Source organism: Leishmania major, chromosome 29 (assembly GCF_000002725.2).
Source record: "Leishmania major strain Friedlin complete genome, chromosome 29".
Classification (NCBI taxonomy): domain Eukaryota; phylum Euglenozoa; class Kinetoplastea; order Trypanosomatida; family Trypanosomatidae; genus Leishmania; species Leishmania major.
The window spans coordinates 263,183-275,000 of NC_007270.2; the positions used below are offsets into that span (position 1 = coordinate 263,183).

Sequence of the window (11,818 nt, forward strand, 5' to 3'; positions counted from 1 at the left end):
CCCCACCCCACCCCTCCATCTCGCGCTTCCTCTCCCATCGAAAAACGGTTCACCTGTGGGGGCGGCCGAATGCGCGTCATCACACACACACACACACACACACGCCCTCCCTCCCCCGCTACCTGTGCGGCTCAGGTGCCGTGTGCACAACCGGCTCCTTCCCAAACTCCTGCACGAGGCTGCTGCTGAACTTGAGGCCGCGCTGCTTCAGCCACTTGCCCACCGTCTCCGTCTCACTACCAAAGAAGTTCTGGTGAGCGTAGTTGCCCTCGGCACCGGAGGTGGCCACGAAATGGCGACCGACAGACGTCAGCACATCCTTCGGTACCACCTCGTTCTCCCGCACTTGACTCAACGCCACGAGCCCCACGATGCGGCCGACGTTATCGACATTCAAGGAGCCATGCGTGTAGCTCCCAATGAGAAGACGCTCAGACACATGCGGTGCAGGTACGAGTGGGGCGATGCTGCGCACTCGCATGTTTTCACCGAGCACTGCGATAGCCACGCGCAGCTCCTCTGCCATGACGTCGCTCAGATGCTTGACAGCCTCCTCCGGGTTTGCGAGAACAGCACCGTTCGTGGCGTCCATGAGCTTGCACAGCTGGTCACGTACCTGCATGCATACCCTTTGGAAGTGCTCATTGCGGGCCGCAAAGTCCGTCTCGCTACATATTGTTACGATGGCCGCTCCGCTTTGTGGGGTCGATCCCACACAGCTCACAACAAAGCCGTGTTCCGTCACGCGATCGCCCTTCTTCATTGCCCGAGCGGCGCCGCGCTTGCGCAGCACTTGCATAGCCGCATCCATGTCCCCGTCGGTTTCCTTGAGAGCCGCGCTGCAGTCCGATATGGGGGCCTCGGTACGGTACCGAAGGGTCTTGACGAGTTCCATGAACGCCTTCCTGTCCGCCGGCACGGCAAAGCAGGCGAGAGAGCGGTGCAGCATGGCGGAGCGTGCCAAAGGATACGCGCTGTGTTATGTAAAGGAGAAGGGGAGAGATGTACACGATGATTCGCGTTAGGCGTTCTGGGGAGGGAGGGAGGAAGGGAGGGAGGGAGGGAGGGAGGGCACTTCTCTGCGCATGCGTGTTTGCGCGCGAAGCTGTGCGTTGTCGAGGATGCCCAGCCGCACTGTGCGGAGGAAGAGTAGGGCAAACACCTTTAGAGCACACACACACACACACAAAAGAAGTGAAAGAGAAGAGAGGAGACAAGGCCGCTTCAGTGGATCTACTCCATCCTACGCCACGCCACACGGTATGCGAACACACCGTTCGCGTCGTCGTACAAATCACACGAAACACCGCAGCGGTGCGACGGCAACCGTCTTCGAGCATCAGCGCATCGCCCCAATCGCGGGTCGCACAACACAACGCACGTGTAAGTGTCGGTGCTACTTTACGTCTTCTCTCCATGCCGGAGTTCATGCGCAGTGGTTTTTCCACCTCATGTCGGTGTGGTGGGGTGAGTGCACAAGAGAAAAGAGTACATGGCGCCGTAGGAAGGGGTTGAGGCAACAGCAACAGCAACAGCAGCGGGAGTTGAAGAACCCGCCCAGAAAAACAGGAAGAACGCACACAGACACACACACGCACATGACCACCACTCCCTGGGCATTCTCAGTCTCTCCTGCACTATGACGCCTCTGCGATGACAGACGATGCAGGGAAGGCATCCTGTGCAATCCGATAGCCCATCATGCCCCGCAGCAGCTCTACTGCCAGATTCAGGACGGCATGAGACGATTCACCGCCGCCTGTGCAATCGCGGTTGAGAGAGGGGGGAAGGAGCGTTGCACGTGAGAGGGCAGTGACATGCCAGCCTGGATGAGCACCACTCCCGTCTCTCCTCCCCCGCCTGCCCATCAACCAACGCCTCGAGCTGTGGGGACGGGTAGCACACGAATGGCAGCCGCTAATCCGCAGAGCGTGTGTGACGGGCAAGGGGGAATGGGGTTAGATACCCAAGGGTATGGAGGCCTACCATTCCACAGCCCACGGATTCTCAACACTGTTGCCGCGGGCTTGTCGTCGCTTCCACCTCCGGCAATGCAATCACCGCTTCGGTCACGTGCCCAGATATGCGAAGAGGAGCACGCCTTCGCGTCGCAGATGGCATACGAGTGCGTCATCTTCGGGGACGACGAAGGACACAGGAAGTTTCTCAGCGGAACGGTACAAGGACAGCGCTACCAACGTCCCTGCGGCTCACTATCACTCGCACGTACAAAGGCTTGCATGGGGCAGACGAGAGCAGGTAAAAGGTGGAGACTCGATGCTGCAGCGCCGGCATGCAAAACCCGAGGACAAAACAAGAACGAGATGCGGCGAGTTCGACCTACACGTGACGAATCACCAACAGAAAGAAGACAGGGAGGAGAAATGGTGAGGCCCTGTACTTGCGCGATGAGTCCAAGCCACTTCGATAGGTAGCAGCGCACGTCTACAAAGCAAGTCAGAGCGTGAAAGCTCAGCAACGGCCAGTGGCGAAGCACATACACGTCCAGGAAAGGGTACGCTTGTGGAGGGGGTGGCGGTATCCTTACCCCCTTTTTTCCCCACCCACCATCCCGCTTTCTCAGCCCTGCCACCTTCGCCCCGTATAGCGCTTGCAGAGTGAGGAGAAACAAAACAAGAGCGGGCGAGGCGACAAGCACACACGCACGCATACATATGCACATGCCCGTACATACCAAGGTGCATTCCAATATCATGAAGGCGGGGCCGCGCAGGCGCAGACGAAACAAGCCCACGCACGCACGCACGCCAGCAACCGCACCACAGCAACGAGTAGCGCCAGGGACAGGGGACAGCGAGCGAGAGAATGAGATCGAAGAGGTGCGCTGCGCGAAACACGAAAAAGTTCGAGGAGGCTGGATGGGCGACACGAGTGCGTGACGTCACACGAACCACTGCCTCACACACACACACATACAACTCCCATCCCCCCCCCTTCTTCTTTCCGCAAATCACCTTTGCATTGTCTCTGCCCCGCTGCTTCGCTGTCTGACTGCCGATGCGTGGGTGCATGAGCTTGGCAGCGCCACTCGCTCGTTGACTGCCTCCAAAGGCACCAGCTTCGCAGCAGTGCCCACCGACGTGCGGGGCACACAATACACGCGAGCTCATGGGTGCCTAATATAAGGGAATGAGTGCGACGAGGAAGCGGCAGAGGGCCACTACGACTGAAGCCTCTCCTCGGGGTTGTACTTGGCTATTAGAAAGGCTCGCTCCGCCTCCAATGGCGCGTAAACCTCCTCCTGCAACAAAACAGACCACGACCCCGTCGGACAACCAGCTGAGAGCCATTCCTCGTACGACGCCGTTGGCGGCACCGGCGGCACTGAGTCAGTCCGCTCGTCGTCTTCGCCGGGTGAAGTGGGCGAGTTCAGCGAGTAGTTCACCGTGTCCTTCTTTTTCTGTAAGCGTTGGGCGTACTGCTCCTGCAAGCGTGAGTAGGAGTCTCTGCTGGAAGACGAGGACTCACCTGCTTCTGAGTGGATGCCCAAAGGGAAACTGACAGCACTGGCCGCATCCGCGCCAGTCCGAGACGTTGACTTTCCACCGCCGGTGGCTAAGTTGGTATGCGATGCGCTCTTCCCGATGCTGGGCCCACCGCGGTGCCCCTGGTCCATGATTGAGGACGGCGGCACGGTGTACCGGTGCAGCTGACGCGCAACATCGTGCCGCGTCATTCCAAGCAGCTGTGCCTTGCGGCGCTGCGTCTCTTTCAGCAGTCGTGTGTTCAACCGGCGGTCCTGCACGCTGAAGTTAAGGGGATTGTGGACGAGGGCGTTTGCGTTGTTGTGCCTGCGGCTGCCTGGACGTGCGCCCCCAGGCGATGAAGTCCGCGCCAGCATCGAGAAAAGCTCTCCGGAGCGACCAATTTTATATTGTTGGAGGGACGGGCGAGGTGGGCAGATAAAGTGCACCCGCGCAAGACGAGTTTGACAGCCATGAAGAGGCGCCAGTGCAGAGGCCGAGGGAGGGGAGGGGGTAGAGGAGAGAAAGACAGCGGTAAAAAATACGACCAGAGCGACACATCCGCACACACACACACAGCAACCCGCTTGTGGTGAGAGCCTCGGCAACCCAGCGCCCTTGTGTGGCTTGCCAAGTGATCCTTTAGCTTTTCAGCATGTCCATTCTCTGCCATGCAAACGCGCGCTCAACCCCACTCGGCCCTTCCCCCCATGGCCTGCCCACAGAGCCCCCATCGCGTGGTGCGAAGAAGCCGTAGACACACGCGTTACAGCCATGCGCCGACTCGGTCACCGGCGAGTACGGCCCCCGCCTCATGCTCTACCCACCCCGGCCTCGCAGGCCAACCCACAGCCGCACCCATCGTGCCGGGCGTCACTTGGTGCATCCCCCTCGGGGTGGCGCAGGCTCCCCACACCAGCAGTGGGCCATGCGAGGGTCGGGTGAGATACGCTCGAGTCACGTTGGCACGTTGCCTATCATGTGGATGGCATGCAATATATTCAATGTCGCGGGTTGCCTCGACGCCGCGCCATGCAGGACCTGACCGCCGACATCAGCAGCGATACATCGCTGCTGAACTCCCTACGTCATCGACAGCCAGCCAAATGTGTGAGAGAAACAGAACCAAAATGTCCCCCGGAGAGGGTGACGAAGAGGCGGGGCAAGTGGAGTCGTGCAAGCACGACTAGTGAGACGCGCCTGCGCAGGCACCGCTCTCGATGCGACTTGCGAGCTCGAGAGTCTACTCACCATAGCCGGTTAGACCCCAGCGGTTAAGAGGGAGAAAGTGAGAGAAGCTGGAAGCGCAGGGCCACCGGTGAAGCCCCTTGTATCACGGCACCTTCGTCATTCGAGGGAAAACGGTGTGACATTGCCGACTTCTTCTCTGACAGAGAATGAGGGCGAGACAGCGGCTGGTGTTGCGCGCGCAAACACACAGGCGCCCACGCACCGACATTGTCGGCAAAGCAGAGAGAGACGGAGAGGAAGGGGGAGCTGTTCGGAAACGAGTCGCTGCGTGCGTGTACGCGCACAGGCGAAGAACAGCGCACGCATACGCCCATGAGAGAGAAAAGAGGAGGCAATGTCGGTTGCTCCCCTTGTCGCAGATGAAGCTCTCGTATCGCGAAGGTGAGGAGAGAGAGAGAGAGAGGACGGCGGCTGGCAGCTACGTCACTGTTCCTCTCCTGAGGGCACATAATGGCGTGCTGACACGTGCGTCAATGTCTGAAATTATGCGAAGCTGCAAGGGAAGAGCGGCATGCACGCTTGCGGCTTCCAGCTTCGCGTGGGTTACCGAGGGGAACGCGGTGGAGACGTCACCGCCATTGGCATCGGCATGCTGGGCTGTGGCAAGCCAGCCAACACCTTTGTGCGCGGCCGAGGCACGCGCGGCGGCGGCACGGCCGGTGGCAGCTGCTGTGTCGGCAGTGACGGCGTCGCTGCCTGGCCTACCGACCAGAAGAAAGCCGATCCATCGTACGAGGCGGAGGCGAGAGCGTTTGGCGCGGCCTGCGACCACTCGAGGCCGGCGACAAACTCCCGGTGGTGCTGATAGCGGGCCGTCAAGGGCTGCTGCGGCTTTGAGAGGTCCCACACGCACACGCGCATGTCGTAGCCGCTGGAGGCGAGCATGGACGGGTTGTGAGTCGAGAACCGAACACGGCGACATGCTTGGTCGTGGCCGGGAAAGGAGGCCAGCGGCTGGTTGGGCCGGCGAGCATCCCAGACGCGGACGGTGCGGTCGACACCGCCGCTGGCGAAGATGTTTGGATCACTCTTGCAGAAGTCGATGGAGAGCACGATTTGATTCTGATGTGCCATCTGCGTCAGCACGGATCGCTGCGGGGATCGGTTGTCCCACAGCTTCCACGAGCCGTCGCCGGAGCAGGACAGGATCGAAGACGGGCTGTGGGCCGTCGAGGCCACCTCGTACACTTCCTTGAAGTGCTCCTGCATTGTCACCATCGACACCTCCGGCTTCACCGCGCTGTACATCTTGATGGTGGTGTCCCAGCTGGCTGAGTAGAAGGTGTCCCGGTGGGCTGAGTTCCACGTAACGCACGACACTTCTGCCTGGTGCTCGGCGTTGTGCACAAGCGGTATCACGCCATCCCGGTTGAGGCTCATCGCTAAGTTGTACACCTTCACGCCATCACCGCAGGCAGTCACTACGATGTTCTGATCGACTTCGCTAAAGCACGCGTCGAAGACGCCGTCGGAGGTTCCCCAGCATCCTACAAGAGAGACCGGGGAGCCGGCCTGAAAGCCAGGGGCTGCCTCAACGACGTACGCCTTACCAGAGCCGACAATGCCGAAGTTCTGAGAGGTGGAGATGATGAACTGTGTCGGCTTCCAGGGATTGGTGCGGATGCTCTGCCCCGCAAAGCCGGGGTGCATCTGGAAGGACGGCATCTTGGTAGGATGAGCGCGGTGCGAAGAGAGGAGGAGGGCGCAAACTGTGCAAGCCAAAGTCTTTCGATGGGAAAGAGAAGGGTCGAGGGGAGTGTGTGGGAGCGGCTCTGAGGTCGCGGATCCAGCTCACGCGAGAAAAGCCGGGGCAAGGAAAGAGACGCACAGAGAAAGCACACGTGAAGGAACGACAGAGAGTGTGGATGCGTTCACGCCTGTCTGAGCTGAGGTCGAGAGAGAGAGAGAAGGGGGGAGGAAAAGTGAACGCGGAAGGACGGGCAGAGGCGCTTAGCCGGCACTTGAAGTAAGCCGTAGAACAACGAGAAAGGAGAAGGGTATGGGCCTTGACTACTAAGATACCGTTAGAGGAATACGCCTTGTGGCATGAGTGGCAGTGGCAGCGCTGATGATGCTGCTGCCAATCTGATCCGCGGCAGGACCTCTGGCTGCTGGAGAGAAGGGGGGGGGGGGGGGGGGGTTGGGATGATCGGTGCGCTGATGTACGCGGCCTCCTCCTTCACAGAATACTGAGAGAAACTTCTCCGCGCGAGGATTCAAGATGGAGACGTGACGTGCGCAAGCGTGCGGGTGGATTTGTATCGTCGATGTTCCGTACCAGCGACTGTTTTCCAGCCGTTAATGCAACACAAAGCAAAGGCGAAGGACCCGGAGAGAGAAGCCATGCGAGCAGCAGGGGGAGGAGGAGAGGAAGGGCACCCGAGCGATAAGGGAAGAGGTTCGACGACGAGTTCATGAGTCGTTGCGGGGGAGAGGGAGGGGAAAGGTGAAGGGAAGGTGCGGCGAACAAGATACCCTTGAGTGCACGCACACCGACACGTATATACCCTGCCGCAGCAAGCCCACGTTCATCCCTCTCGTCCCCTCCCGTCTGTTCTCCATCTTTTGTGCTGCCCTCTGTTGTCACATCACCCCTACCAGTGATACAAGCGTGACAGAGCGATGCAGAGTATCGCACCCCAGCGAGTGTCCTATGGGTGGGCTCTGTAGAGCTGCTGTGGTGCACCCATTGCGCTGACACCGTGCATGTAAGCACGCGCACGAGGACACGGGAATACGCAAAGGGCGTGCGAAGGAAAATGAGGAAGGAGGCAACAAGCAACACAGAGATGATGAGGGCGCGTGCTAACGCAAAACACACAGAGGGAGGGTGCAAAGTGAAGGAAAGAGAATTTTGGATAGTCCGCACGCACGCATATGCAGACACGCTGAGACACAACCGGCGAACACGTGGCGTAGAGTGAAGAAGGGGAAAGACAGCGGTAGCGAGAAGCCAGCTGTGCGGCAGACGCACCCGAACACAGCTCAGATACGCGCCGAGTTGCTCAGCCGGCAGCGTCTTACTCCCCGCGATAGAGAAACTCCTCCATCAAGCGCTGGCGTTTTGTTCCGACCTCGACACGGGCGTCGGCGTCGTCATCGCGTCCCTGAGAGGAGGATGTGAGCTTTCCAGGCCGGCCCTTTGGCGCGCTTGCCTTGACAGGACTGCGCCCCGTCATCTTCGCGGACGGCTGGCTCACAATCACTACACTGCTGCCTGTGCTCTGGCGTTGAGAGGCCCGGGATGGCGGGCTGTTGCCAACCCCCGCGCTGCCGCGGCGAGGGGACAGAGACGAAGATGTCGCACGTTTTTTAGTGGGCAGAAGCGTGACGTCTCGCTGCTGCTGTGACGCGGACGGAGACAACAACAGCGTTCTTCTGCCATGGTCGTCCTGTTCATCGTCAGAAATCAGCACGTGCTCCTTCTCCCCTGCTCGATCCACCGCCCCATGCGCAGCAGCGGTGGGAGCTGAAGTGGGAGCAGGGACCAGCTTCAGGAACTGGTCGCGGTACCGCGTGTCAGAGGGAGGCAGCGCAAGCACCTTATCGCCCAGCTCGGGGTTGCTGCATGCTCCCAGGGCCTTCGTCGAGGAAGTCGCTTTGCGTCTTGTGAACGCCATCTCCTCGGTGTTGCTCCAGACAAGATCAGGCGCCGTGTCACCGGCAGCGATCCACGTTCGCGAAGCCGACCCGGTGACGTAGCGCCGCATGCATTGTTCGTACTCCTTGTCCGTGAGCACCCCGTGCGCGACGGATGGAACGAGTTGGCTCATCGAGCGACTCACCTGTCTCTGCTCGTGTGTAAGTATGCAAGCGTGTGCATGCGGGGTACGCGGTGGTGAGTACGAGTCGGGTGGACGCGTGAGTTTACTGACAAAGGGCCACGGAGGCTTGCGCTTACACACACACGCATGCACACTAGCATCAAAGCAAAGGCTCTACACGACGGCCCCCTTTTTTTCGCTGCAGGAGCGGCGGCGTGTGTGTGGTGGAGGACAGGCGAATACCGTGTGTATCCGGAGAGGGGGGATAACGAAAGAAAGCACGTAAAGCAGACTACCCCTGTACCCGACGGCGGCATGCGCGGACGCACACTCGCACACATGTAACGATGCGGAACGACAGGGCGAAAAACGCGGAGCGGCAATCCGTGCACGCACGCATTCAGCAGAAAAGTTACCTGGGCCCAACAGCGGCGGGGAGCAGCAAACATGGCAGGAGATGATGTGAAAGGAAGACGAGGAAGAGGAGCAGGGTGATCAGCGAGTATGTGGCCGCGGCAGGCACGTTGTACGCACGTCTTACAGTGTCACTGGACCGGCTCGGCGTGAGGGGTCGACACTAAGGAAGGAAGCAGCCGCGGGAGTTTACCCAGGTGCCCTCACGCGACTCCTTCCTCACCAAAGGTCATGGCCGCCTCGCTCTTCAAAGCAGCCAGCCAGGGCCCAGCGGATGAGCCGTCTGGGTCTGTGCACAGCCGCCGCTGCCTTCGCTGTCGCTCCTGCACGCATGCATGCGTGCCATTCACGGCGGTGTGGAGTGTTCAAAGCGAGTGCGGCCATCGGCCTTCTCACGAGCGCATGCAGCCCCCCCCCCCCTCCACGCATGCATGCGAGAATGGGACAGAGACTGGCATCATGTATGTACCTGTGTTTGTGTGAGTGTGTGTGTGTAACGTAAAGATTCATTAGTAGACGATTATACGCTTGAGTGCTGCCCACACGTACACGCACACATGCGTGCACACGCAGAAGAGGGATATGAACGTCTCTCCACGATGCGTTTACCAGAACACGTGCGACTGTGTTCGAGGAAGAGGGAGGCAGCAGCTTAGTGTTCAATGTATTTAGCACAGATATATCCGAGACAGGCACATACATCCGGAGGAGTGCACCGCCGCATCACGGGGTTGGAAGAAACCACAGCAAAAGCCCGGCACAGCTGCTCTAGTCGCGCATGCTGAACGCCACCCACCCACCCGGCGGCTACTTCATTCCAGTCGCCTGCTCAGTTGACTGCTGCTTTCGCTTGCGCACATCAGCGCGCTGTTTGTCACGGGCCTCCTTGCGCTCCCTGTCCTTCTTTCCCGCCTCCTTCTTGGAGCGACGCAGGGCGTGGCGCTCCTTCGGCGTCAGCTCATCGGTGCCGACATCGGCGAAGCGGTGCGAAGAGCCGCGGTAAAGGTCTTGCGGGGCTAGCGCGTTCTCGCGCGTTGTGGCGAAGTTGCCCACATTCTCGATCACCACCGCCGGTGCCTGGTTCTCCACCGCGCGCACGCGCGCATCGAGGTCTTGCTGCACCGGCTTCGGGGTGTAGTGAAAGTTACTCAGGGCATCGAGGTGCTGAGCCAGCCGCTGCCACATCTGAATCGCCCGCAGCTCATCTTTCTCGATCTCCGTGAGCGGCTCCGCTTTGGGGGCGTCAGGGCCGCCGGCCGCCTCCTCCGCAAGTCGCTGCCTCTCCAGAAAATCCTTTTCGTAGAGGTCCATCAGTGACATCTTCGACTTCTGAGCGTCGAGGGCAGCGTCATACTTCGGGTGGGCAATGTCAGCCTCCGTTGACAAGGTCGTCTTGCGCTTCACATCGTCATAATTCTCGTCCTGGATGCGCTGCTTGATGCGGTCCTCCAGCTTGGCGGTGAACGCTTCGGTTATGACTGGGACCGCCTTCATGCCGTACTCAAACTCCAGGTTGTCCACCTCCAGCAGCGCGTCGCGCGGGCGCTTGCTGGCGGCCGTCTCGCCCACCATGCTCCAGTCGGTGGCAAAGAGCCGCTTCTCCTCCATCTTGCGCACCATGTGCTGCTCGCGCAGGCGCTCCTTCTGCAGCTCAGACAGGCTTGGGTCCTCTAGGGCGGCGAGCAGCTCCTCATCCATCTCCTCCCCCTCGCCCTGCAGTGCAGCACCGGTGCCGTCGTCATCCTCACCGCCAATGTGCCCGGCACGACCGCCGCAGCCCCCGTGCTCCTCTTCGAAGTCGCCCGCCTCGTCGTTGAGGATGTCGCCCTTGCCAAAGTACGTCCCGTCCTGCTCATTGTACGCTTCACCGGCTGCATCGTTGGCCGGATCGTCGAGTTCGATGTCCTCCTCCATATCCGGGTCCTCGTCGTCCTCCTCCTCCCCAAAGCCGCGCCCGTCATTCTCGAAGTCGTCGCCGTAGAGCTCACGGAGCGCGGCCAGCTCCTCCTCGGACTCCGCACCATCCTCGCCGTCCGCCATGGCTCGCAGGTTGCGATCCCGCGCGCGCCGGTCTGGCGGCTCCCCATCCCGCTCGTCCTCTTCTTCCGCCTCCTCGCGGCGACGGCGGCGCGACCTGCCGTGGTCAGAGTCCTCGCCGTCCCAGTCGTCCTCCTCATCGTCCTCCTCGCCGGCGTTGTCCGTGCCGAAGGCGTAGCGCCATGCATCGTCGCCACCGCCGCCACCCTTCTTCGCCTCCTTCCGCGACTTGCGCTTAGCCGCCTGCTTCGCCAGCAGAGCCTCAATCTCCTCATTCAAGTCACTCTCGTCTAGCTCCGAGGTGCGGGTAGAGAGGATGTCCTTCTCCGCGGCGTCGCCGCCGGGCTTGCGTGCGCGACGGCCACCATCATTGCATTTGCCTGATGGTGCCTCGGCCTTGCGGGATTGTTGAGGCGCCGCCTTCGCTGAAGTGCCCTTGCCGCTACCAGCGTAGAGCATCTGTGCGCGGCGGACGTTATTCTCCAGCTGGCGGAGCACCGGCCGCATCAGCATGTTCAGCTGACCCCATACCTGCTCCGTGGTGATGTGTCGCTCCTTACGCGTCTCGATGGTGTTCGAGGCGAAGCGCAGCGCAGGTGAGTGCAGCTTCGTCGCCAGCGAGTACAGCGCGGCGAGGGACTCCCGCAACACGGTATCCCCGCTTCGACGCGAGGTAACGAGGTGGTCCAAGTGACTGCTTGTCAGTCGTTCCAGCACGTGCTTTGACGAGCGCAGCTGGCCGCCGAGCTGTGGCACCGCCACCGCCTTGCCAGGCGATGAAGCGGAGGTACTAGCAGATGGCATTTTTTTTGGGGGGGGCAACTGAGAAACTGGAGACGCCGCAGCGCGACGAAGAGACACGGGGGC

The 11,818-nt window shown here is 60.7% G+C and overlaps 4 protein-coding genes across 4 annotated transcripts; all 4 read right to left on the reverse strand.

Annotated features, from left to right (window-relative positions):
• Positions 1 to 118: 118 nt before the first annotated feature.
• Positions 119 to 949, reverse strand: LMJF_29_0720 (conserved hypothetical protein; the record flags this gene model as incomplete). Its single annotated transcript, XM_003722098.1, has 1 exon — positions 119 to 949. The coding sequence occupies one exon, from the start codon at positions 947 to 949 to the stop codon at positions 119 to 121; it is 831 nt and encodes a 276-aa protein (XP_003722146.1).
• Positions 950 to 3,181: 2,232 nt separating this feature from the next.
• LMJF_29_0730 (conserved hypothetical protein) lies at positions 3,182 to 3,862 on the reverse strand (the record flags this gene model as incomplete). The annotated part of the gene is made up of 1 exon (XM_003722099.1): positions 3,182 to 3,862. The coding sequence occupies one exon, from the start codon at positions 3,860 to 3,862 to the stop codon at positions 3,182 to 3,184; it is 681 nt and encodes a 226-aa protein (XP_003722147.1).
• Positions 3,863 to 5,279: 1,417 nt separating this feature from the next.
• Positions 5,280 to 6,401, reverse strand: LMJF_29_0740 (putative peroxisomal targeting signal type 2 receptor; the record flags this gene model as incomplete). Its single annotated transcript, XM_003722100.1, has 1 exon — positions 5,280 to 6,401. One exon carries the CDS (start codon positions 6,399 to 6,401, stop codon positions 5,280 to 5,282), a length of 1,122 nt encoding a protein of 373 aa, XP_003722148.1.
• Positions 6,402 to 9,721: 3,320 nt separating this feature from the next.
• On the reverse strand, positions 9,722 to 11,755 carry LMJF_29_0750 (putative U3 small nucleolar ribonucleoprotein protein MPP10; the record flags this gene model as incomplete). Its single annotated transcript, XM_003722101.1, has 1 exon — positions 9,722 to 11,755. One exon carries the CDS (start codon positions 11,753 to 11,755, stop codon positions 9,722 to 9,724), a length of 2,034 nt encoding a protein of 677 aa, XP_003722149.1.
• Positions 11,756 to 11,818: the final 63 nt, after the last annotated feature.